This window comes from Poecilia reticulata, linkage group LG21 (assembly GCF_000633615.1).
Source record: "Poecilia reticulata strain Guanapo linkage group LG21, Guppy_female_1.0+MT, whole genome shotgun sequence".
Lineage (NCBI taxonomy): Eukaryota > Metazoa > Chordata > Actinopteri > Cyprinodontiformes > Poeciliidae > Poecilia > Poecilia reticulata.
Window position 1 is genome coordinate 17,098,485 of NC_024351.1, and position 27,389 is coordinate 17,125,873.

A 27,389-nucleotide genomic window follows, 5' to 3' on the forward strand; every position below is an offset into this window, starting at 1 on the left:
TTTTTTTTTAGAAAAGTGGGAGATTGTTACTCCTTTGTTTTATTTGTATTACATGTCCACCCACTAGGGGCACTGTTATGCCAGGAGCATATGTAATGGGTTTGTGTTCTTCTTCGTTGCTCTCTGCATGTCTGTGCGGAGGATGCACATGGCGGAATAAAGCTGAGTAAAGAAACTAGTTGTTTCTATGATTTAACAAAACACGCCGCTCATGATGTGATTAAGTCGTTCTCTTTGTGCTATACAGAGCATAAAAGAAAGAAATTGAAGGAAACACTCATTTAAAAATCTGCTGGATCCTGCAGTTTCCTGCTGCTTGTAACATGTCTTATTCCCACTATTAAAAAAAAAACACAAAAAAAAACCTCTCACAACCTTGAGAGCTGGAGAGGATCGACCGCATGCGGAGAAACATCAACATCATTTCAGGGATAAAGCCTCCACATGCTGAAGGAGTGGGAGTAAAAAACTATTGCCCGATTTGTAAGCAAGCGGTGCACAACAGCCGCTGCTGTGAGCAGCCGTCGTGACAGCAAAAGCCGCTCTCTTCAATTTTATTCAACCCTCTCCATGCTATGTGGTCGATGGCCACCTTTATTGTCTCATAAGTCAATTAGCCTCCTCAGGGGTGCCAGTTAATGGCTTCCATTCGCTGATAATCATCCGACAGCAGGGAGATGTCACCAAACACAGCTCTGGGTATTTCACTAAAAGCCGTGTCTCACATTTATGTTTAAGTTCACTTTGCATGAACATCGCTCAGTCTCGCACCGTGCACAAAAATCAGCGTCGACGCGTGAGTGTGTCTCGCGGAGACAACCGTGATGTAGTGAGCCGTTTGACACAAATAATCCGCAAACATTGGTCAGTGTGGGAATAACTGATTATGAGTCTGTCGTACTGGAGGCGCAAACATTTACAAGGTCAAGTGGTTATTTTTCTACCTTTGCAACTTCAAACTAAAGCCCAGATGCTCCACAATATTTGTTGCTTGTGTTTTATTAACGTCTTTCTTTCTGGTGACTATGTGATAAATAACTTTCAGAAGTTTTAACATAAAAAAACCTATCTAGAGTCAGGCTGAGATAAGGTCTGAGAATAATGACGATGCAAGAGATAGAAAAATAATGTAAATTAAATATTTTTTTCAACAATGAACTAAGTGAAAACTTCATTAAGTAACTCAAAACCAAAATGGGTTAGGGCTACTCAATAAGAAGTCTATTGTTGAAAGAAAGCTTTAAGAAGTTCAATTTCTTCTTAACCACAAGAAATATAGAGGACACAGCAAACAGGTGGTAAGAAGAAGCTCTGTGGTCCTCGCTAAGCCAAAGCGTCGGCTACAAATACATGCCGCAATTTCCAGATTTTTATTTGGAAATTGCTTTGAAACTGACGTTTCTCTTTCCTTCCACTTCAGAATTGTACAATACATTTTATGTGTGGCTGTAAAATAACAAAACATGCAAATGTTCAATTGATATGAAAACTTTTACGTCGCATTTTACGCAAGTAATGAAAATGCAAGCGTAAAGACCGTGTAAATGCCATTTACTCTTCTCCACTGCACAGCTCATAACTTCAGTGGCATTAGAAATGTCTGGCATCTTTGTGGCACCAGAAAACCTAATTTTCATGTCTGTATTGGGAGACACAAGCTTTTACATTTTCTCTGAGGCATGCTTGCGGGTTCAAATGACGTACGCTTTCTCAAGGCAGGCCTCTCTGGACATGTTCTGTGCCAAAAGGTTAGACGCCAGGCTGAATAATTCCTCTGCCCATTCCTGCAGAAAGTAAACCAACAATACATCACGTTAGCATATTTGTATCTCGTAATTTTGCTGTTTCTTCAGTTGTTTGATTTGAAAAAATAGCAACCTTTGCAATCTCCTCTTGAAAAGCCATGAAGTTCAGGTAGGTGATGTTGACCATGTCAGTGCCGCTAACCACAGTCAGCATCCTGTTCTCCAACTTCCCTGCCAGTGTGTTGACGTCCAGCAGTTCACGCAGCTTTGCATCCTTTGGAGAAGAAACACACAAGGAAGCAGAAAAGAAAATTGTTACGAAGACCTAAGAGAAGAAAATCAAATCAATGTTTTAAGGTGTAAAATGCATTTTTATTATCATTTTTTTTTTTTTTCAAACACTGTGGGGGAACCGGTCAGCCAAACATGCATCCAAAGTCCAGCAGGGATAAACAAAGCTTCAGTGGAAAAGAAAATGATGCTAAGCAGAACACGGAAAAGGACGAGGAATGTTCTCTTGAGGAAGTGAGAGGCAGTCCTGTGCTGTGTCATAAGATTTTGGATTCCAGAGTAAAAAACCCCAAACGCTGAAACAAGACCTGTCAGCTTTTGGAGTATTCGCCTCATCTGAGACTGATTTGGCTGATTAATGAGAGCTCTGCTATCCGCACTGACACTGTGGCAAGGTGGGAGGCATCGAAGTACAAGAAGCAATCATTTGATGTTTCAAAGCACTGAAACCAACAAAAAGCTAAGTCATAAATGAAGAATAGTATGACATTTTCAATCGGTCAGCAAGGATTGGGCTCCTGTGATACGATTTTCCTATGATTGGCTTAGATTGGTATCTGGCTGGTCAAGAAATGAAAATCATTTTTCTTTCCCTGTAGTCAATAGCTGGATCAACACAAATAACTCATAACATTTTCAGTTCTTTTAAGGCACTTTATTTTGGGTTTAATGAAAGTCTGATAAATATATATATAATATTTTGATGCATGAACAAGGGTAATATTGTAACGTCTTTCCTTTTTTGTTGGATTCAAAACTTCAAGATCTATCAAATAATCACGGTTTTATATTGTACCTCTCATAGAAGCTGGGGGAAAAAATCAGATTACTGAAAATCTGAATAAAAGAACGAATCTAAAAAATCTGGGGCATCTTTTCCTGTTTTTTTCCTGTCATTCATTCATTCGGATTTATGGACAGAGAGAAAAATATTTCTCTGCACTTTGAGAAAAAGCAGCACAACACTTCCCCGTGACCAGCAGAGCAATACGTTTTCTCACAAGTCTTTTATTTTTTTAAACAAAATCTTCAAGCTCATGAGAACAGACAGTCTCCACCTTCAGCAAAGCAAAGTCCAGACTTAATTCGCCTCCACATTTATCATCTGACAAATTCAGCAGCTTGTTTCAAGAAATCTCCTCTCTGCCAAAACAAAACAGAGGCTGATGGCAGCAGTTCAACTTGCAGAGACAAATACTCAGAAGGTTTGTTCTTTTTTTTTTCCCCTCTAAGAAGGGAAAAACTAATTTTAGCAAATATACATTTAGGTACCTAATCTACGGTGCAAATTCTAAAATACAATCTACAATGCCTTAGAGGTACAAGAGATGAGAATAACAACCTTCTTCCTCTCCCCTTTGTGGCTTAGTACGCAAGAGGCATGCATACTGGGTGCTCTGGCTTAATTAACACAACAAAAAGCTTTGTAAAGGATTCTGCAGAGAAAGCAAATGAGCTCCCATTAATTTAAGCAATCAAAAAATGAGCATTGTGTCCTGTTGATAAATGTCCTCTACACGTCCCTCACGTCCACAAATCAAAATGTCCCAGAATCACCCCACCCCATCCAGCCCATTATTACATTTTAAGACGAAACATTTCTCGATTCGCAGGAAAAAAACCAAACAAAAATACAAATATTTTCTATGGCTACCTCTCGTTTCTAAGCAAACCACTGCTGCTCACAAAATGTTTGTTGATCATTATTTTGCATGCTCGAATTGCATGGTGTTAAAGTGTTAAAGCGATAAAACAAACACATGTTCTCATTCAAATAAGAATCCAACAACCTCCACTTAGATATTCTGTAAGCCACCAGCTGCATGCGACTGTGTAAAACCCACTTGCAATTTGCTTCGGCAAACAATGCTAAAGCACACATTGAGGAGCGCCGTGGACGGCTGCCAAGTATGAACGGCTTCTGAGAACAGACAAGATGACAGCAAGATGCATATTTCATTTGTTACGGCACTCGAACGTCAATACAATGCGATTCTGTTTTAAATCTACTTGTAGCCATTAGCCGGACATGCTGCCCGTCTCCCGGTGTGTGCAGTCAGTGCAGAGTTAGGACTGGCAGGAAGCTGCAGGCACTTAAGGCAACCTGAGAAACCTCAACAACCGTGATGGAAAAGATGAAGTCAGGCAGGTGGACCGTGCGGGGGAGGAGTGAGGCAATGCAGAAAACCTCGGATAACGCTGTGGTCTGAAAGCAGCAAAAAGAGAGAAAGGGGGGGGGGCTCATTCATGTGAACGAAATGTAATTTCCTACTGGTGCATTCGTAGAGACTGTGGAGGCAGGCCTCAGGTCCCAGTTACCACAAGACTGGAAGTTTGGATCAAGCAGAGGGGGAGTGGGTGGGTTGGGAAAATTTCTTTGAGCGCTTTTTAAGACGCATCCATAAAGCTTTAAATGTCCACAGTCTCCAGAGTGCATGTGCACGAGTACGTTTGGTGCATCTGTGTGTCCGTGGACGCCGCAGCGCAATCCATCAGGTGCTCGTGACGCGGGTTAGCAGCTGCTGTGCTTCAGCGTGTGAACTCCTTTCAGAAGAAAACAGACTTCTTCCGCCTGCATTGGTTTGTCACAAGGTCCCACCTGTCGCCAGGTATGCACTCAAACTGTGTCAAGCTCTATCGAACACAAGGAAGGGATTCAGACCGGCAACGGGAAATCGGGAACACAACAGGTCACTAAGTCCGGAGCGCGGCACTTGTCTAGACTCACACGCAGATACACACGCACGTTCACAGCAGCTCTGACACACACACACACAGAAACAGTCACACACTTTCAAAAGACTAAAACTGTAACTTCAGAGAAAGGCAGTCACACACACACAACTGAGGATGCTATTTGTGATGCTAAATATACACACAAAGGCATCAGATCAAAGGAAATGTCAACATGAATGATTGATTGACCCATCTTAGAATACATATGGCACATCAACAAGAGGAGCACACATATAAAATGGCACCAATTTCAAGTTTTTGTGTTAAACTTTACAGCATCTATTCAGAAAATATAGGGTTATGAGGTGTTATTTTGAAGTGCATTGAAAATGTATTGCTCTTCCCTTAGCAGGAACGCCTGTTTAAGGCATGAACAAAGTGTGATCACTGCGGCTTATTATTGCAGTGTCTTGATTGGTCATGCTGACCGGTGCTAAAATGAAAATCCAATTTTTTTTCTCAAAAAAAAAAGAAGCTCTACATGGCACAGGGTTACTTCTAGAAAGGAAGAGAATACACTTCCAAATTGCAAATAATTTATCGCTGGGTTTTTCAAGCTGCAGCACAAGTGCAAAAAAAAATTGACATGCTGTCACCAAGAAATCCAGAGCTGATATTTAGTGATGAGAACGGAAGAAAACTACGAGGAGGAATAAAGGGAAAAAGCACAAGCAGCGACTTCCAGGGTTTAGAATTATGCAGAAATTGGAGCGCGCCTCAAAACACAACAGACCTCGAGGCGTGGTGAGATCAACTCAGAGTGATCAGCACGCAGATAGGGATTTTGTGTTTATGATTCTGACTACTCTATCCAATATGCACACTGTGCAGGATGAAATTAATCACACGGCACATTCTCCTTGTGCTGCTGGAAACCTAATAAAAGCTGGTAGAAATACAAATGTGCAAATATTTACTTGGAACATTCCTGGACTGCATGAAAAAATGTTTTCATGCAGATGTGATGCCAGTGGTGATACCACTGCTGACCAGGAAAGCAGCAGAAGATAAATTGAAATTCTGAATGCTGTGAGTGGGGTCACAGTAATCTCCATAAATTTGCCACAATCGAGCATTGTTCAAACAACTTTGGAGGTCCTGCAGGCTGGAGGCTGGCTGGAATCTGGGGTCAATGGGGCCTCAGTAGGTTCAGCGTAAGGAAAGCTGATTGTTTTTCCTGGAAGTTTTTCCCAGAAGGTGTTAGTTTTGATTATTTGCAGTGAGGTTCTAAAAATTACCTTCCTACTAGTAGGAAGATGTCATCTCTCAGTGAGGGAGCTGAAAGGAAGGAAATCCTCAGAGAGGTGCAAAGATATTCAAAAACTGTCTGATTTTTAGTCAAATGAAACTGTTCATATTAATAGAAAATAACCATATGTCGTTGAACACGAGCAATTTATGGTTCCGCAAGAGCTTGTGTTTACCGGGATAAGCTGGATAAACAATCGAGCCTGCTTTGGTTGCCATCCAGATCAGCTGCAACTTGCCAAGAACAGAGGCAACTTTTGGATTTTAAGTCAGATGTACAGCAGCATCGAAAACATATTCCCGACTGCTAGATGTCATGACAGCTGATTTGGCAAATTAGCATTTTGGTAAAAACTAGGTCTGACTTGCAAATTAGCTTCCACTAGTCTGTGAATGTACTTATGTTCTCCAGAAGGTTAACAGAGGTGATATCGTTCTAAAACTCGTAACAGAGCAAAGCTGTACTTGTGTAAAAAAAAATTACATTTCTGAAATTGAAAACAGTATGAGTTCTACAAAACAGTTTTTTTTAAAGAAATATTTTAATTTGATTACCCTCTAGAAAAAACAACAATCTTAAATGACAAGAAAGCGAAGCCGCTTTCATGCATCTGTGTGGCGTTTTGCATTGCTTGTTAACCAGCCTGCGTGACTCACAGAGACTACAGAGCGTTTTGCACTCTGTAAAGCTAATCCTAAAATGACTCCCTCTCTTGGTGATGCAGTCATTTATTTAAGAGGGTTATGCTGCATCTGCAGAGCATGTTTTAAACATTAGCCACATCATAACTTACACAGACAGAAAGCACTGAAACACTAATCCCATTAAAAAGACAGAGCCCCCGTTTCTGCCACCATACCGAAGCTGGCCTTCCTTATCATGCACATGAAGCCACATGGACGACCAGTCATGTAGGTGTGTCCAGTCAATGACTTCACAATGTCCATGCACGCGAGATGCAAATTGCTGCATCCGAACTGCATCATGTGCTGCTTTGAGTACTCTGCTAAAATGCAGAGCTTAGCAATAAAAGGTCAGCGGCATGTCGCATGTAAGGAATTTGCAATGCTTCAAACGTTAAAAAAATAAATAAAAGCCTAAATGCAAACAAGTTGCTCGCATAAAATAGGGCGTATGTCAAAATTAGACAAAACAAGACAGAACTGAGCGTTTCAGCTGCGAAAGGACACCATGTGAAAAGCATTTTGCTGAACAAACAACTCTGCGGTTCAGCCTCCGTAGTAGCAGCGTTTTGTACCAGAATGCTGCACTTTTCCTACCGTAAACTTTCTCAGTGTGAAAATCACTTCGCTAACTTTTTGTGTGTCAGGGGTGGAACTCGGGCATAAAAAGCTGCCTAAGGATAAAACACAGATGAGAGGCTCACAAACAGCTGTGTTGTAAACACGATCAAAGAATATGCATGAGAACGAGAAGGGGGTGCAAGGGAATCAGAGGAAACCGAATCAAAGACTGCCTGTCTTTGATTTCAGGGCTTTCACCTCTTTCTCTCCGTTGCTGCCTGAATCCTGTATTCAGTCCCAGCGCCTTATCTCTGAGGCAAATTGTTTCTGCTTCTTTTCATTATTTGCGTGTATTCATAATTCATTTGAGCCGTTGAGAGTCAGAGGAGGCTGACCACCGCAGTTTTATGAGGCGGAGAATTACCCAGAGGGCCAGGAGTAAAAGGTCAGAGCCAGTCAAGTCATCAGTCAGTTTCTCTGGTGATGCATTGCTGACCACAGAAGCGGCCACTGGCTGGCTACGTGGCCGGCTACGTGGCCGGCTTTGTGCGCGAGTGCTCTGCAGACTTAAATGACAAAACGTCTTTTCTTTTCAGATTTTTTGAGTTTTTCAGATGTGTTTTTGTTTAGCAACATTGTGGAATTTGAAGTAAAATCTGCTTTGAAGTAGTAAATTACTGAATTTTGCAGAGAAGAACAAACATGGCTATTTAAATTACCCATCATGGAGGTACAGTGCCCGGAAAAACTATTTACGCTATCTGACAAGTCTTTTTCAGGAATTTAGTGCAATGTACCAACACAAATTACTGCAAAATTATAGAGAGATTTTTTTTTTTTTTACAAGTAAAAATCTTAACAGTGTTCAATACATTTGTATTTGCTGTTTTTATTCAGTTCTTTGTCAAGCTGCACATGTTTTAAGGCCTGTCTGTGAAATTTGCACACTAGAGGCTGAAGGTTTTGCACGTTTGTCACAAATTATCAACCTTCTCTGTCGCTGTTGAAGAAAATCACCTCCCCCCACAGTATGAGACTTTCACCACCATATTTCACAGATATGTTCAATTTTGGTCTGAACCAACTAAAACAGTTTCTTCCACCTCTTTTCTGAGCCCATATGAGTTATGGCAAACTGCACAATCTTTCTTTCAACAGTGTTTTTCTTCCTGCCAGTCATCCAAAAATGATAGATTAGTTAAACACAAGGACAGCTGTTCTGTCAAGAGATTTGGCCACCTGAGCTATAGATGTCGCCTCTCTTTTCCTGGATGGCAGATTGAACATTGAAAATCTCAAAACTTTTATTATTTCCTGATAATTCAAGCCCGTTTTAAACTTCTCAACTAATTTCTCTGTGACCTGTCTGGTGTGTTCTTTGGTCTACATGTGACTATTTGCTCTCTGCTCAGCAATACTAGTTAAAATCCCAGTAAAATATATTTGCAATTTGTGGTTGCAATGTGACAAAAATCTAAAAGCACTGCACATACTTCCTCTTTCTTTGCACAAAGGCAAAATGAATAAGGAGGCATTTAAAATAGCATTAACCCAATCATAATTAAAGTTACCCTCTGTCTCATCATGAGCACTAAAGTTGAATGCGTTTGCTCACTGTGGTGTGTTAGTGGTGCTCAGTCAAGCATCGATGCACAGGTTGAGGAAATGCGTGGGAGGCGGCTGGAAGCTCATATAGACTTAACAATCCCTCATTGCGGCTCTTCAATCGGGACATTTCATTAACCCTGGCCCACCGAGACATGAAACATGAGATGGAGGGGCGGACAGACAGGGGCGCTGGGGGCAGATAAGCACACTATTTTCAAAATGACAGAGTATCAGCAATAAGTTGTCCTGACAGCCACTCATCTACATGTGTTGGGGAAAGATGCCTAATGTTCTCCTCCTATGATAATCAACTCGTGGCGCAGCGGAGCCGAGCGTCGCAGACTTTGATGTTACAGTGGAAAGCAAATTTTTTTTTTTAAAAAGACGAGTTAAAAAGCTCAGTATATCTTCCGCTATCATGAATATTTCAATAACAAACTCAGCGAACTTATTACAGTCATCTCTCTTGCAGATCAGACTTCATTCGAATGTACCGCCAGGCTTCGGTCCCACTTTCATTACATCTGCAGTGCGGCTGGACCAAACACTCTAGGTAATAAAAGAACTGGTGTCGTGGCTCCAAAGTTTTACTCCAGGTGCTTATGAATTTGTAAATCCACTTATTATTCCACTCTGCGACAGAGGGAAAGAATTTATTGCACGATCATGATAGGATAATTCATCCGTTTGAAGCTCTCTTCTCCTTTCAGATTCCTCTTAGAAGACGCTGTGAAGCAGATTCATCTGCTTTGAGTGACTAAAATAGTAAATATCATACTTAGTGTTACTACAAATGCAAGAATTATGACCTCAAAGGATCAATGAAGATCATTAAGCAAAAGAAAAATGTAATAACAGGGGATAAAAACATAGCTTATCACTTAAATCCAGGAGTCGACCTTAAGAATGTTAGAAATATTGATATGGTGCATAAACAAGAAATAACTAATAATTTACTAAAATTGCATTCCTGTGTAAATAAATAAATAATTAAATTTAGAAATTAATAAATAAAATTACTTATCTGTATTTCTCAAGATCAAGTCTATGAAACAGAAAGTAATATGAGGCTTAATTTGGAGAACATGTAACATCAGTATAAGCGCAAAATGCAGAGAAATACGTTGCTGTTTGCGGTTAATTTGGAGCAAACTTCAAAGGTAAATGATCAGAGCACAAGCAGCTGCTTCTCGGGTTGCATGAGGAGTTGTTCTGTTACAACTTCTCAGTGAATTTCAGTAGAAAAATGCAAAGACCGCAAAAAAAATCCAAGCAGACAGCCCCGGACGGGGATACAGAAAATGGACGGTTTAACAAGAAGCACAAAAATGAACAGTGCAAACACACGGCAGCACAGAGAAGAATCGGAAGTTTGAAAAGGAATCCAAAAGTCACCTGGTTTGCTATCAAAGTGTTTCAGTGGACTCAAAACGGCTCACGTCTGACAGCCGCTGACAGCTGAGTGTGCAGCCTTGGCAGAAACTCTTAATTCAGACTGCCGCCTCACATAGAAAAACCCTGACGTCTCATTCAGGCAGCTTTGTCACACAAGAGAAACACATTCTTTAATGGAAGCACAGAGAGACGCCTGACAGCATCTGATTGCAAATCACATCCCCCTCAGTAACGACCATATCTGACTGAACTGTCAACCAATGAATGCTGCTGAGACATGATGGCCAGTATGGGCTTTATCTCTTTGTTTGCACGTATCAGTACCAAGGTAAACCCACAGCGAGATCTAACCCCATCATTCACACTGTTTTGTAAATATGTGTGACTGAGTGATGCATAAAATGAAGAAAGAACAAGAGCATGGTTCAAAGTCCATGTCCTAGTTTTTTTTTTTAAAACAAGTGCGTCAAAGTACAAACTGTTGGTTGTTAAATTATATAGAAAAAAATAGATTTTTCAGAATTTGACCTGTTGAACAAGGTAAATTTGGCCCATCTTTTGACAACTGATTGGTTAATCGCTAGTAGCTCTGTTGAAAAACTACTAGAAAATAAAAAACAGATTAACAAATATTAGCTAGTTATAAGTGTATGATATTTAACACCAATCTGAAAAATTCTTAAAATTGTATTATAATTTAGTTCTTTTAGCAGAAGGAATATCTCCTGCTTTTCTTTTTTTAAAAAAAAAAAAAAAAAAACAGGCCATTAAATTGTGTTTTACACTTTTAATTTATAATTCTGTAAAACACTGATACTGTGAATCTGTGTTTTTATATTCAAAGCTATCACACTATGAGAATCTCATGCCTACCTTAATTCAATCCATCTGTGCATGCAGCTCTACAACAAATTAGCGTTTTAAGATTGTAGCTGGTACAGCTCCAGAGATCTGTAGGAAATCAGGCTGCCAGCTCACATTAAGACACAAGCTTGGAAGTCAAGATGTAAAAATAATGAAACAGAGGAGAAAACTGTCATATATGTGACAATGAATCCCGAAGCTCTTCTGTTCTCGGGAATGCCACCTGCATGAAAACAAAAAAAAAAGCTGTGACAATGCTTCTTGAGTGCCGCAGCAGACCAAAGGCTTTCTTTACACACACTCAAGCATATGTTCACATAAAAAGCTGCAATTATGTAGGTTTGTGTTCACGGCGATTCGCAGGAGAGAGAATAAACAGAACAAAAGCTGGAGGACGACTCCCACTGCGTGCGAATCACTTTGAGGGAAAGACGGAGAGACAGGAGGGGGCAAGGGGCAAGCTTGATGAGGTGGAAGAAGTCTACCTGGCATGCACTCTTCCTCTATCTGACTGAGCTCACATGAGGCGGACAGGAAGGGAAAGGCAAAGACAGGAGAGAGCTGACCTCAGACATGCATGCCACACAAACTCCAGCAGGAAAAAAAAAAATCAGCTGCTGTGATTCACAAGTTTAGCCACTCCTCATTAGAACAAGCACGGAGCAGAACTTGGAGTGCAAGCAGCACACAAGTCAAACAGCCAAAAGAAAAAAGAGAAAACTCTTACACCTCACTTGGGTTACATTTTTAATGAGGTATGAAAAGTATAATGTGCAATCAAATCCGGTTATTGCCAGAAAATTGTGAGACCTTTAAAAAGACAGAATGGATGCTGAAGTGAGGGAATGTTTAAAACAGCTATAATGAGTTTCTCCACAATAAAAGACAAAAAAAAGGGGGGGGGGGAACTTGAGTTAAGTACGTTTTTAATTGCGTCTTATACTTTTTTAAATTTGTGTTTTGCACGTCGTAGGTATTCTGTTCATTTTTCACCCACTCTGTCGAATGCAGTCCCATCACTTTGTAAGGTGGATGAACCCCATTCTGTTCAGGCTGTCCACGGCGCCCCGCTCCATAAGCAGGGGCGCCAAAAACGTCTCCCAGGTGCCAGAAACCGGCAGGTATGCAAATATGGCAATTATCCTGTAGTTACACAGAAGCTCTAATTTTGTGAAAGCAGACTTCAGTGAAGGTAGGGAAACGCTAACTGCTGGTGAGATTACATACGGTGCCTACACATAGGGAATGACACATGAATGGCATTCAAGAAGACGCAGATTCACGCCCACAAGAAGACTAATGAACACGCTCGATGCAGAAATAGATATGCAGCAGAAGCAGCCAAGTTGCTGGTGAAAAAAATCCAAATTTCTGGTGCCTCGTTTAGCCCTCCCCAGAAAAACAAAATGTTCACACACAGAATGTGTGTGAACAGAAAGCTACTGAAATTCAACATTAGTAGATGAAAACCATTTTTGTGCATCCAAATGCACTAATTTGCCTGCTGTTACATGAATCCAATTTTCCCTTTAGAATATCTACTACAATAAGTACATACTCTTTTAACGCCTCTAGAGTTTTTAAGAATTATAAGCACTTTTTTATGGCCTAATAATGAAAAACAAGACTTAAATTGTAAATCATATTTGACTTTAATACAAGGATCTTTCCCGGAAAAGTTAAAATAATCCATAATTCACACAACCAGTTTGCATTACAGTTGTCCTGATAAAATCCCTATTATGTTCTTTTGTTTTATTCATAATTGGTATTAGAATCCTTACACCTGAGAGAACGTGGTAACTGGTTAAAGAATCTGTTTTTTCACTATTTCTAATGACTGTGATAGTGACTCCTAAGACAAAATGATACACAATGTTGGATTTATGAGAACAAGATGATATTTTTGAGGGACTACCAGCTAATGCTTTCGACAATTGAGCTATTTTTACCGTTGTTACAAATCATTCTTACCCTGTATTAAAGATAAAAGACCCTAACTGGAATAATCTGTATATTACAACGCTACACTGGGAAAGTAACGAGGGGATTTAGGTGTACAAAACAGAATTTTCAGAGTTGTGAAGAGAAAGAAAAACACAAACATCTGCACAACAAACAAAGACCAACATCACAATTTTGAGAAATGGAGCCAACAGGCTCGTTTAAAGAGCATCTCTGGTTTGCGTTAATGTTATTGAAACAAGTCAAGTGTCGTCACACCCCTCCATCAAAAATACCTTCTATTCTGCTGAATGTCCTGGAAAAAAAGGGGCTTTTGCAGCATTTGTTCCTCCCTCTGGCACTGCGCTAGGGGCCCTACCACACAGGGGTCATGTAGAGTCAGTCCCACCAGGGAAAATGTACACAGGGAGGTCGGGGAATTAATAATTCATGAGTCCCTTGCGCTTCGGTTCAGCCTTAAGGCTATGAATGTTCTGCCATTGTTGCTGCAGTGACGAGGAGGCATATGTTTTCCCCCTTTACTCGTTTATTTGAGCTACACTTCTCCATTTTGCTCCATCTTACCAACAGCAAAACATGAGCTGTGCCCTTACTATGCAGAGGACACTAAGCAGATTCCAGACCCAATGACAACTTCAGTAATTCTGGCCAGAGCCAATTGGGTTTATTTGGAAACATTCCTGCAGGGATCTAGTGGAGGGCTGCGCAGCATCAGGAAGAGTCGGTGTTCTGTTTAAAGTAATAGTGGAGCTGAAGAGAAGGAGCTGTGCTTCGTCTTTCTGCTGACGGTGAATTTGGAGGTTTCCTCTGATTTGTACTATTGTGCACAGTAGTGCAATAGTGCAATAAAAGACCAGTAATTAATTTAAGATATATTTCAGTAATGGACAAGTTGATTACCAGTATGAAGATATACAAAGATTTTTTATCGAGTTATGGTTTTGAAACGGCAAAAAAAATAAATATTTCCACGGCCCCAGCATTGAGAAAGTGCCAGAGTGATCAAAGTGGTTTATGAATCAAAGAGTGATATGACACTGACAGTCAGCTGGCTGAAAGAAGACCAGTACATTTTCCCGTTAATTTAAAAAAAAAAGCAAAAAAAAAAAAAAAAAGCGCAGTGTGCCAGTATTCAAGGTATAAAACACAGACTGATAATCATGCAACATTCTGCCTAACAAGTACTTCATGAGATCAAGTCAATGTTCAAAATGCAATAAATAAATTCTAGTGACAACATTATAGCAGTAAAAAAAGTATTTTCTTCAGATTATATTAAACAATTTTATTTTAAATTTTAATGTTAATATAGTACTGTGCAACGTTGGTATTTTTATATAAGTTTATCATAATTTTACACAGATAATTGCACTCATGCAGGCCTGTAATTTTATACAAGCTCATGGATTTTGTTTGCATTATTGGAAACAAAATTGTGTTTTCTGGTGTAAAGTTTCATTTTAACAATGTCTGTCAAGCATTTAAAGTGGTAATTATTGTATTGCACTTTTTTCAAATTACATGAGTGCAAAGAGGAACCTTAATCAAAGCTTTTACATTTCCAAATGGAAATGTGGACGTGGACTCGGAGGACGACAGTGCCATGTTGATCTCCACACATCCTTGGCGTTGTTAAAATAAGACAGTCACTGCAGGCTTTTGTAATATGAAGTTCAATTGACAAAATGATGAGCTGCGATATCACCAGTGCAGATACAACCTCTGCAAGACAGCTCAATTCGATTCAATTTAATATTATTGGCAGCGTACACTTCTGCTCGTAGTTGTTCAACACCGAGGACAAATCCTTCACTCGGAACTTTGAAAAAGTCACCAAATCTCCGAATCTGATTTCTAGTCGCTATTTTTCTAACAAATCCTGCTGAAATTGTTTTATGTCAGAAACTGACCCGTAGATATAAAAAAGAGGGCGGTTTAGAAACGCACAAGCCAGCTTACCCACTACAGTTCCACGTACTGGTGAAGACATTTATGATGGGATATGCACTAGCTCTACTAATTTGTCCTCAAAATCCCTGACTAAACATTTGAGAGTCCTAGTTGAGAAATGTGCAGCTGCAATTGTAGTCCTTTGTCTATAGTCATCGTTTAGCCTCTTGCCATCATTAGCTCCCCTGTGACACAAAGAGCCTGCTGTCCTGATATCCTCAGACCATCTGCCAGCCCAGGCCATGCCAGCCGCTAACCAACCAGCCACCTTCCACCCTCACATAATGCTCCATTTGGTGTGGCATCTGTGTGCTCCACTGATGCGCCAACAAGGACTTACTGAATGTTTAAACAACCCTTTGGATATTTTTACGACACTCAAGGGTCACTTTATCTGTGGTCTGCGTTTGGGGGAAATCCTGTCGTGACGACGCATTCCATGTTGAAGAATCCGTCATTTCTCATTGGTCACGATGCTGGGAGTGATCTTTGATCAAATATGATTATATTATGTGTAACATGTGTTTGTTCTCTGTGAGACACAAGAGAGACTCATGGCACCAGTCTGAAAGTCTCGAGAAGTCGACATGGTCATTCTTTGGTGCGTTCCCTTATAGAAGTCATTTCGTTGTGAGAAATAGTTTCTCACACAGTGGAATAAAATGCTTTCTCTCCTATTTCTCAGTTTCACTAATATACGTGGAAATGGCTGGTCTAGTACTGGATAATGGAACAGATACTGACAAAAAAGGAAAAAAGAAACACTAAGAGAAAAGAAAAATCCTTTTTGGCGTGTTGGCTTTTCTGAACAAAATAGGAGCTTAAAATTTCCAGGAAGTAATCATGTTTTTTTTCCCCTTTCTTTGCAAAAGAAAGCTGTCAGACTTTCTGCAAAGTGCTACATTTCAGATAAAGAATCTTCAGTCTCTCAGCTTCCACAACACGTGCTGTCCACAATGGAAATGGAGCTATTCTAACAAAACAAATGGCTGCACAAAAAACTGCAAGAGCTTTCAAGAAAAAAAACAACAAAAAACAACATCACCTGAAAGTAAAATCATTCAGAAGAAAAACAACCCAGTATTGAAGTTCTTGGATTCAAAACTTTCTTAACTTGGTATTTATCTAGTTTTAAAATGAGAAATTCACAAAAAAAGGCAAATGGTCTTCCACCTTCTTTTACCGAGGACCTCCAGAAAGGAAATAGTTCAAGAGAGCTTTGTGGTCTCTGGGGCAACAGCGATAAAAGCCAGACATTTTCTTTACAAACCCTTTTGAGATTTACTATTGAAAACCAATTAAGTCTTTGTGCTGATGTGGTTGGAAGGGACTGTTGGTGGGAGTGAGAAAGGTCACCTGTCGCTACACGTCTCGGAACCAGAGAGGTTCTTTCTAATTGCACGCACGCACGCACGCACGCACGCACGCACGCACGCACGCACGCACGCACGCACGCATTCCTTCACATTTGTGAGTAAAGCCATAAAATGATTATACAAGAAGTCTTTCCCATGTGTGCTACATCTAACAGTCTCACTTGTGTGATTGATGAAGTTAGGGAATGACCTGTGCGACAGAGGCAGCAATTAAAAATATTCCCCCAAGCTCCTTTCTCATCTCTTCCACAGTTCATTATCTGTGCACATATCTGTAATTCAGAGATGGAAGATAAGAGTATAGATGAAACCGTGGTGAAGATATTGATCATTGCAATTAAATCTGAACAAATTAGAGGGGAAAAGAAAGAGAGCAACCTGTTTTTGCTTACAATATTACGTTATCTGCCATTGAAGTCTGGTTTTCAAAAAAATAATGAGATATTTGCAATTTTACTGATTGCAAATGTTCTTTCATTAATGCTGCTTTAATAGTATTCATAATCATTGCCAGAATAATTTAGATTACAATTCTCAGATAAAGATTTGAACCATTTAAGTTGTTTGCTTCTCAACACTACTAACATCTAGAGATTATTTTTGGAAACATGAGACAAAATGTAAATGACAAAGTTCAGTCTGGAGAAGACTGGAGAATTACACAGACCTGCATAATAATGATCCAGAGTGACCAGTGGTTTTTGTGGGAAGAAGCTGGAGTACCCAGAAAGAACCCAAGCACACGTGGAGAGAGCATGCAAAGTCTCTGCAGAAAGACTGCAATGAACTAAACCCAGGACCGTCTTGTTGCATGGCAACAGTGTGACCACCCAGGATAGAAAAACTCCTAATTTGAAGACAGACATATGCACAAAGAGTTAGTCAGATGACATTTTGTCTTTAATTTCTGTCTAGTTTTATAAGCATAGGTTGCTAAAATCACAATTCACAATATTTGAAGTTTTTTAAAATTATTATTCTAATTTTCCTTAAACCAAGACGTTTGCCTCTGATAGATAATGATAATAAAATTATTTAAAATGAACTCCAATTAAAAATGCACATTTGACCTATTTTAGGTAAATTTCATAACAAAAAACTTATTTATACCCTCGTTTATAAAAACAAAGATGGAAAAATTGGCATTACAGCAATTGAATCCCTCTCATCATTACTGACCAGCATTTTGAATGTGTCCACTGGAATTTTTAAAATGCATCTTTGGTGATGAAGGCTTCTGTACCATCACCCTAATCTTGAATACATCCACAGATTCTCTACCAGATTGAAGATGGTACTCTGGTTAGGCTAATACAAAATGTGATTTTATTTCTTTTTTTAATTCAGACAAAACGCATTGATAAAATTAAAAATGACTTTAAACCTAAAAGATTCAGCAGTGACGCCGTTAAATTAGATGAAAAAAATTACAACATTACAAAGTATTGAAGGAACATTTCTTTCTGCTCCTTTGAGGGCGAACCTTTGGGCACAAACCCACTTTTAAACTCTTCCTAATACTCTCCTTAGACAGGACGCCTGCCGAGTAATTCCCTAAAAACACTCCAGCTGATCCCAAATACATCGGCACACATATTCATATTCACACTAGTCACAATGAAATCACATTTTTCCAATGAAAACTTAATTCCGCTGTAAAATTTACAATAATGTTCAAATGTCCATCCATCCATCCATCCATTTTCTTGCACCCTTTTTCCCTCAGTGGGGTCGGGAGAGGTGCTGGTGCCCATCTCCAGCCAACGTTTCGGGCGAGAGGCGGGGTCACCCTGGACAGGTCGCCAGTCTGTCGCAGGGTGTTCAAATGTCCTACATGACTAATGATCAGTTCCTTCATATGTACTAGATGAAAACCCTGAATCACAACAGCTTTTGTTTAATCATCAATAAATCCATCAAATGTCAATAACTTTAACTTTTGTATACTGTCAATCTTATTTGATTTTTCTCAATGCTAATATTTACTGATGTGCAGCAGCTGCTGAAAATTTTAACCTGTTCAAGGATGGCTGACAAATTCATTTTGATTTTAGGTGTCAGTGCATAAAAGATCCTGAGATGACATAAACGTTTACGTAGAAACAAAGTGTAGAGATTTGTACGTGAGTTCGTCTTAGAGGTTAATCCTCTATTTTTGAAGGAAAAGCTCCCTTTTACCTCTGGTTAGCTCTAATAAGATCAGGCCCAACAACACAACAGGCAGGCTGTGAATATTGATGCGTCCATTGTTGTTTTGGTGTAATTTTATCAGCTGTTATTACAGAGGGATAATTATCCAACATAATTACATTGATTGACCTTTTGAAAAGCTCATTTAAAATCAGGTCCTCCCAGTCACAATGTGACCATAATAAAAACCAACAGCACAGAGCTGAGATGTTATTTATCAAAAGTTTGTAAGGTTAAATCACTAGGCGCTCACATAATCAATTAGGAGCCCCACCTGACTCAGAAAACACTCAGTTGTTCAATATATTGATGATGACGTATTGATCGAACTGCACGGAAGAACATTCACATTGAGACCAGTCAATAAAATGTCCCCCAAATGCCACTGATGGTGTATTTTTAGAACATCACCTGTCTGAAGACAAGACCACACAAATGAATGGTAAGATTAATGTCTGTTCTAGTCTGCAGGACTGACTGCCAACCTAAAGAGATAACTAACCTAACTTATCTGAGGTTTGTTAAAATGAAAGGAACAGTGTTTGAACATGGCGACCAGAATGAATAATAATAAAACAACATGACCGGGTTTGTTCCATCTAGACACCAAGTATGGACCGAAATGTTCCTGCCACCTGGAATTTAACGAATCATGAATTTATGTCTGTATTAGTTTCTTTTTATGAAACAAAACGGCGACTTTCAACTGGCATCAAACTTCACGGTCTAGCCTGAGAGCTGCTGCCTTTCCTGGTTCTTATTTGATCAGCTCCTCTTCCACTGGGATGACTGTTTGCTGGGTTAACAAAATGTCACATCTGATTTTACTGCAGGCATCAAGTGACTTGAAGAAGGGTACCAAGTCCCACTAGAACAGACTGACGCCAGCATGGTGACTAAAGAAAAGAACGATGGCGTACCAGGAGCCCAACAGACCGGCGCTGCATTTGTTTAAACCTTAATATTGCACAGTTGTGTTCAATAATCGAACAGATGCTCGCAGAAAAATAAAAAGTGAATAATTTAATTGTAAATAAAACCTTTTTTGTGTGTGAAAATGAAAAAGGGGAACTCTTAGATCATGTAATTTAAGCCTCATGATGAGCTTTAAAGCATTGCATATAAGGTGTTTGTTCAATAATGTTCCCCCAGAAACTTCTAAAGCCTTCACACACACAGCCGCAGTTAAATTATACACACGTAATCTCTTTACTAATTTGTTTCACTTCTGAAGACAGCTAAGTGCCTTGGTTTTTATTTGGGGGTATCAGAGTGAAGGAGACTAAACTGTGCATTATTTCTGTTCCACTTTGAAAGGCATTTCTTTTCTATTAGAGGCAGCCAGAGTGCAGAGTTGAAAAAAAAAAATCCCAATGTGGTTAACAAAGACAAAATCAAACACAATTGTGAGAAAATCTTAAAATTACTTCTCATTTCTGGATGTTACTGCGCATTTGTAAGGTTATACAATTGTTTTTTTAAATCAATGCAAAACAAAGAATACATATTTGCAGAAGACTTCCTTCCATGCTGGATTTATAGGTGATACCAGCCTCCTTTTTCATCCTTCTTAACTCTTTTTCAACCGCTCATTCATTCTATCAAGATTTTGCTCATTCATCTTGATCCACCAGCTCACTGTTGTGTTTTGCTGAGAACAGAACAGCTCCTTCAGAGGTCCAAAGAGAGGCTGCAGACGTCGCCTTCGATTTCTCAGTGGGTGATAATGAGATGGCCTGCTTCACACTTGGGGGAATTCATCTGTGTGTGGGAATTACCTATGTAATTGACTGAGGAATCAAACCCAAACCCATCAGGCTCCATCACGTTCGCCGCTTCTTTTCTTCTTTGCAACATTGCCTCTGCTCTTATCCTCTGCTCACCGGGAGCCGACATCAATCCGTGACGCTGATCAATTTCCTGCCCATGGCTGATGACGAATGGATGCAGTTTCTTTAATGAAAGTCCATCAGTCAATGTGCCCGTTTACTTTAATCACCTCTTACTGCAACCTGCCATTTGCCCTGTGGCCAGACCCGCAGATGGAAACGATGGCAAAGAGCGATTATATCCAATCTCTTCTTCACATATTGGCACCGACTGAACTAACTCGTGTGTCAGATTGAAAGTGACAGACTAACTATGAAGCGGTAAAGACGGCCAAATGGGATGAGACGATACATATTTTTACAACGCGACGCATGCTTGTGATGGTGACCTTCACCGCCAAGAGACGTAAGTAGGGTTGTGTCTGTGCCACCTCGTGGGTGGTTAGAGCAGAGCATGCAGACTTGCAAACTCTCAGAAAGTTTAGTGTGTTTATCTCCTAAAGTGTTTCGTGGCTAAATACACAAGTAGAAAAACAATAAATGATCTATTATTCATTCATATCCCCCACAATTTCTTTCCCTCCTCATAACCTTGGAGGCCTTAAAGTCTTAATATTTTTTTATAACTTAATATGATTTTAATTTAAGGAGCCACCAATATTTTCTCATCTTAAAAACTGTATTCATTGGATAATGTTGTATTTGTTGCACTTGTGATAAAAAAAAATGGACAGATGGCTTTCTTTAAAGAATCATTTAAAAATTTAATATCACAGTGTTTACCATTAGGGAACATTTGTAAAAGGTTTCTTACAAAATATAATAATTACACTGAGTTACCTTGTAATTATTTATGAAGGTAAAGAGAAGCAAGCATGTTCAAATTAAGGTGTATAAATATTTGAACTATAAGAGTGTACAGAAAGAGAAAATTTGCAGCATAAGCAAAAAGTTATCTAACATTCAAAAAAAGATGTGCATATTTGTGCACAGAGAAGAGCAACACTATTTACAAGAAATGTAAAAACTATGCAAATACTGTATCAGCAAGGTTGTGCAAACTACAGCAGCAATGTTACTTGAAATAAAAAAAACGCTCTTTTTTTACACCTAGGATGCAGCAGTCTGCCACTAAAAATGGAGAAGGGGGAGGAGAAGAGGAACCCTCATTACTCCTCTATTGAGTAGTAGAGGAATTAGCTAATCTTAAACATAGTATTGGTAGAAGAAATGTTATAGAATCTCTTTAAATTGTTTTTTTCTTGTAGACTCAAACTGATGTTGATGAGCATTAATCAAAAGTCTATCCAAAACTCAGCAAAAAAAACATGGTGCAACATGACCAGAAACACGGAACTTGAACCAGGCTGTTGCTGAATGCATCTGAATCGACTAGATCCTTTTGCCAAACCTGTTTCCCAATTAATTATTGAAATTATTCCAAGATACAGACTTCGATCAGTGATATCAACAGTTCTAGAAAGTATTATGTTATCTACTAGCTTGCAATGCAGGAAACTCTTTATTAATCTAAATAGATGCCTATCCCTTAGTTTAGCCTTCATTAAGACAAAACTGTCTCTTGCTGTTGTTGTTTATATTTATCTGATCTTTAATAGGAACAACCCAATGCCTTGAATTAGATCTGTTTTATTGAAAATGGTTCTGGCTATCAAATATTTTTTTTCTTTGGTTGTGTTTTAAAATTTAAGACAGTCCTAATACAAATATAAAGATAACCTCATCACTGCTGGTAGAATGGATCAGAGCTGCATTTATGTATCTTATATAACTGTGTCTGCTGTGTGAATGAGACCAGGAACTGGAACTATTTACATTTATATTAGTGCTACACATTACATTACATTTTTGGCATATACTGAAACACATGCACAGATACAGTAAATCAATCGTCATCTGAGTGGCTGGTCTGTAATATGGCCCTAATGGATTTGGTAAAAATCCATCATATCGTATAATTTGGCATCAGCAGCACAGGCATAATTTTATAGCAAGAGAAAATAAAGCATGATTTTTTTTTTCTTCTTCTTATGACAGGCCGTTGCAAAGCATATCTCCCCTTTTCCCTATCAACTACACAACAACGCTCATGTTTTCACACATTTTCATGCAGTTTGAATTTTTTTTTTTTTACAGTGCGGTCTTGTCCAGGGTCACACAGAGGACCTGCCCACTCTTTAAATCAATGAATATGAGAGGCTGTGATTGTTGCAGCTGAGGCTCGTGCTGTGACCCTCTTCCCGGTCAATACACACTGGACTGATTAGATGATGGAATAAACAGGCACACAGAGAGCTTTGTGCATCTTAAAAACACGAAACAAAGAGATTAAAAGCATTTATGTGCTGGTTCTTGAACATGAAAAGGAAAATAATTATTTGATCTTGTTGCAAAACACGGGTCTCTGAGTGGTCGACGGACCAAAAAGGAAATGCCAGGACAACGCCGTTTCACCGTTGCATGGTTACTGCGAGCATGTTTTAATCACTATTCAAACATTTGATAAAAACAGCTACTTTGGATGTGAAATGAATCGGCTTGTTAGCTGCAAACCCGACAGAAGCTTTTTGTATTTTCAATAAACTCCCTGGTACTTGTTGCTGTGGTGGATTGAGCTTTAGTTGGCTGGCCATACAGAGCAGGAGTGATAAAGACTTGCTGGCCTCTCCCAGATCCTGTTACATTCTCAGGGACACACAAGCTGCTCTCTGTTAAGAAGCAGCCCTTGCTGTTGTAAGGTTAGACTGCAACAAAGGTAGCAGCTACTTTCTCTTACCTCACAGTCAGAGACGAAGGAAACTAACAGCTTATTAGAGGAGGAGGCTTTCCTGCGTGGCATGGAATGCTTCTTTAAAAAGGAATAAAGAACGGCATTACTCATTTTGGATGTTTTTAAGTTTTTCTTCAAAGAAGGCACTTTTCATCCTTATTTGTTCAACAGTTCTTCACCAGAACTTAATTTCCAGAAAGATTCGACTTTACGTTAACCAGTTTTTATATTTTCCTGCACTGTGTGGGGTGAAAATCTGAACTGTCAATGTATTTTACCAGTAATGCTAAGGTGGTACTTCCTCCTACTGCAGACCTTTTACTGATCTTGGGGGTAACTTGGGGGTAAGGTATTAGTCGTATGCCCGCATGCAAATAGCATAAATGTGTGCCCTAAACAACTACTGTACCCAGGATATTAAAATGTTTGTTGTCTTTTTATCCTCAATTCATGCAGCAGAACATCTCCTGAAAGCAGAAGGGTAACAATACCCTCACACGTGTGTAAAATACCACACTGATATAGCAAAGCTAAGCTAGCTGTAATTAAGACGTTCATAAAAGCTCGGAGATGTACTTTATGGTTAGCGCTCAAGAGAAGGGAACATGTTGTGCAGGGACAGACTAATTTGTTGATTTAATGTAACGTCACATAACCTCTCGGGCATTTGCAGACTTTTCTGAGCTCTCACCCTGACTTTAACATTATGGCCTGAAATTATTTGAAAAATATCGAGGAGATGCAACAACATTGCTGCTTTTCTAAGATCAATGCTAAAGGTTTCTATTTCTGGCATTAAAATCAACACACTGTTAAAAGCTGCCAGTGTGGAGGTGCTAATACAAAAAATCTTTAATTGGCTACTTTAGTGAGAGTGTAATTAGTTGACAGAAAAGTGCTTAATTAAGATTTTCATGTCATAAAAAGTTAACATCCCAAACCAAATTTTCAGCATTTTTTGGAATGTTTTCCACCAACTCTTTGCGTCTACATGAAATTAATGACGGGTGGTGCTGCGCTTTGATCAACCAACGTAAGCATGTGTGCCTTATTTAGGAAGCTATCAAATATAAAGCTCCTCTCTTTTTGAAACTGGCTTTTTAATCAGCCTTAATGAAGACAGAGGGAGGACACATGCTAATTAGCAGCCACAGCCACTGCTTTGTTAAACAAAGGACTCCAATTTTCTCCCAATTTATTATTTTCCCCAGCCCACATATTTTTGCTCCCTGTGTAGGAAGAGCTTCTGGAAGCGTAATCGGAGTGGGGATAACAGTGAGCATTTCCTGCCGTGGAATGCGTTTGCGTTGTTTGCCAGTCTTCATGTGGCGAACGCATGAATCACAACGAAGCCGAAGCTGCCGGTGGGCAGGGTGGCGGGAGTTCATGTGAGGTCAGGCGAGATTTTCACACACTGCGACAAGCCAGTGAACGCACTTGTGCATTCCAAATCACGATGGTGCTCAGGCAGAAATTCAGATGTTGCTCAAAAATAATACGTGATGACTTGAGCCTCTGGAGACGAAGCTCTAGAAGACAGAAGATCGATATAAAGAGATGTAAACAAAGCAAGCCTTTTCATGTGGAGCTCATTTCAGGTTCATCTGTTGGTAATAACGGTGCCCAAGTCTGGCGGCAGTCAGCTGAGACACAGGACCCTCGAGAGGCACAATAAAAGCCCTTCTGAAGCTTTCTGTCGACATGCCATCATAAGTCAAACCTCTCATCTCGCTCCAGTGAGTGTGGTCCTTTTCTGTAATTTGCATAAATAAATGAATGCTGCTACAGCAGCTCCTAAGTGAAATCAGAGAGAAGCAGATGGTGACAACAGAGCAGGGGAAAAAAAAAAACAGTCTCTTAGTTTCTAATTTGTCTATTTTTTTTATTTCAGCCGAGTTTTTTATGCCTAATTTCTGTTTTTATTGAAAGGAATGGATGAAGATGTTCTTTCTATATAAACTACTTTTGCTGCTTTGTAATTTTACATTTTAATATCAGGAGAGTGTTAGCTTGGCAGATGGGGATAATTAGGGATACTCTACAATACGATTTTTATTCAGCTCAAGAATAAATTGGGCAAGTCAGCAATTTGTAATCTTTGCCATATGGTTAAAAATAAAGAGAAAACAAGAAAGGTGTAAGAGGATCCAAACTGGAAAATGGAGTCTGTATCTTTTCTTCCTAAATGACACTTTGGACACCAGGACAGTTTATGTCAAACTGACTTACTATAGAGAAAATTGGATTTTCCTTTTAACTGTTGCAATTTCATCTTATGAAGTCAGCAGTCAGAGCGCTACATATATAATGTAAATGAGATACAATGTTTTTGTTTTTCAACCATATTTTTTAAATATCTATGCCTGTATCTATGTCTGGGCTTTTTCTAACACTAGTGGCTTCTATTTGCAGAAGAAAAGCAATAAATAGGCAGAGAAAAAAGGGGAGAGACAAGTAGCAAAGGTCCCATCATCAAATCTGTTTTAAGGTCCCACTTCTATGTGCTGATGATGATGGTGTCTTTGGTCTGTTAACTAAAAAACTGAATAATCATAGGACTCTGTCAAGTCTCTGATTTAGGCCTGTGGCTGAGAAACTGATGGGTTGTTCAAGGGAAAGTCATGTGAAGATGAACAATGTCCGTGCTCCTCCACTGCCAAACAAATCTGTTCCAGTTATGTTTCCAAATGACTGACTGAAGATCTGCACTCCTCATTATTGTGTCTCTGATGAAAGCTAAAAGCTGTAGCATGGAATTGACAATGATGTTAAGAAGGAGACTCATTCTTTTACGGTACTTGTTACTCCTGCAATACAAGTGTGAAGTTCAGCAAAGCTGGATGATGTGCACCTATGTGACAACCAGTGAGAGTATTAGGGTAAGATATTGTTGGAAGAAGAGTGAAGTGGTTTATTGTGCCTCTGTATCTACTGGAAGTGTTGATTCTAGGTCTTCTAGAGAAATCACAATCTTGGGGGGGGGGGGGGAAGCTGAAATGGAATAAGTTAAGCTTACCTTCAAAATATCTGAAGTTACTGTGATATTTGTGCATCTTCTAGTGTCTTAAATTTCGCTGTTTCACTTTTCTAATATGTAATATTGTACAACTAATAGGACCCACTTCAAAAGGAAAATGTGTAAAGGGGTCCATCTCTCCAGTAATCGTCTCACAACCTTCATTTTAACATGCTTTTTAAGAAGTGTGAAGGAGACGTCTAAAAAAAAAAACACCATGAAAGTGTGCCACATGCTCTCACTCATATCTGTTTTTGACCTCACATAATCTCTCTGTGTCCGTCCTTCGTTCCTATAATCCTTCCTATAGCCTTCTGCTGAGCCGGCACCCAAAGGAAAAATCTCTCAGCCTTTGCTTTGACTCTTTGAAATTGCCTTCATCTTCAACAATCTCCTCAGAAGTCCCCCTTTTCTTTCTTCCTCCTCCTCTCATGAGCTCCTGAGACACTGTCTCATCGGTGCTCCCATTTCAATGGGTCCACAACTGCTTCATCTCCTAGTAATGGATTTCCAATGCTTTGACAGTGAAACATGTCACATGGTCATGCCTTCTCTCTTGCAGTATCTCTCCGTAAGCTGTTTAGAAATGCATGAATCTTCTCATTCCCTCAAACTTCCCCTACACAAAGTGCTTTCCAATCAACCTCCACTCACCTCACTTTCATGCAGAGACAACCTTATAAAGCTGCTGCCATCCAGTCTCAACCTAAGAATGCAACATCCAAACGCTTTCTGCAACTTCATTTTTTTGGGAGGTGGGGATTACGTGTTGTGAATTGTCATGCTGTGCCTCTACAAAATGGGTTTGTATAGGTTTATGGTACTTACGATCTACACACAAAGCTATGGACATAGCGAGAAGATTCAAAATGTATTTATTTTTTTCATTATGCACTCCAGGAAGTCACAATCTTTAGTTTCATTTCAACACCACCACCAGCAGAGTAGCGCTATTTCCTGATTTAAACCAGGAGCTCCTTGTTAAATATCAGTTATTACATCCGCTTGAACCTATTTGAGTCTCGTCTTATTATAACTCTTTGCTAGATATAGATGCAGACAGTGTGTGATTCATGGTCAGACTGACACCTACACATGAAATTCATTTTCTCTGCAAAAATAACCATGTCAACAATGTGG

The 27,389-nt window shown here is 39.4% G+C and overlaps 1 protein-coding gene across 1 annotated transcript in view; it reads right to left on the bottom strand.

Annotated features, from left to right (window-relative positions):
• plcb1l (phospholipase C beta 1-like) overlaps positions 1-27,389 on the bottom strand; it is a 127,680-nt gene that overhangs the window by 65,406 nt on the left and 34,885 nt on the right. The window contains exons 4-5 of the mRNA XM_008398321.2: positions 1,879-2,019; positions 1,705-1,784 (exon numbers count right to left, since the gene is read on the bottom strand). Coding sequence (XP_008396543.1) covers positions 1,705-1,784; positions 1,879-2,019 — 221 coding nt within the window. The remainder of the gene's footprint in view (positions 1-1,704; positions 1,785-1,878; positions 2,020-27,389) is intronic.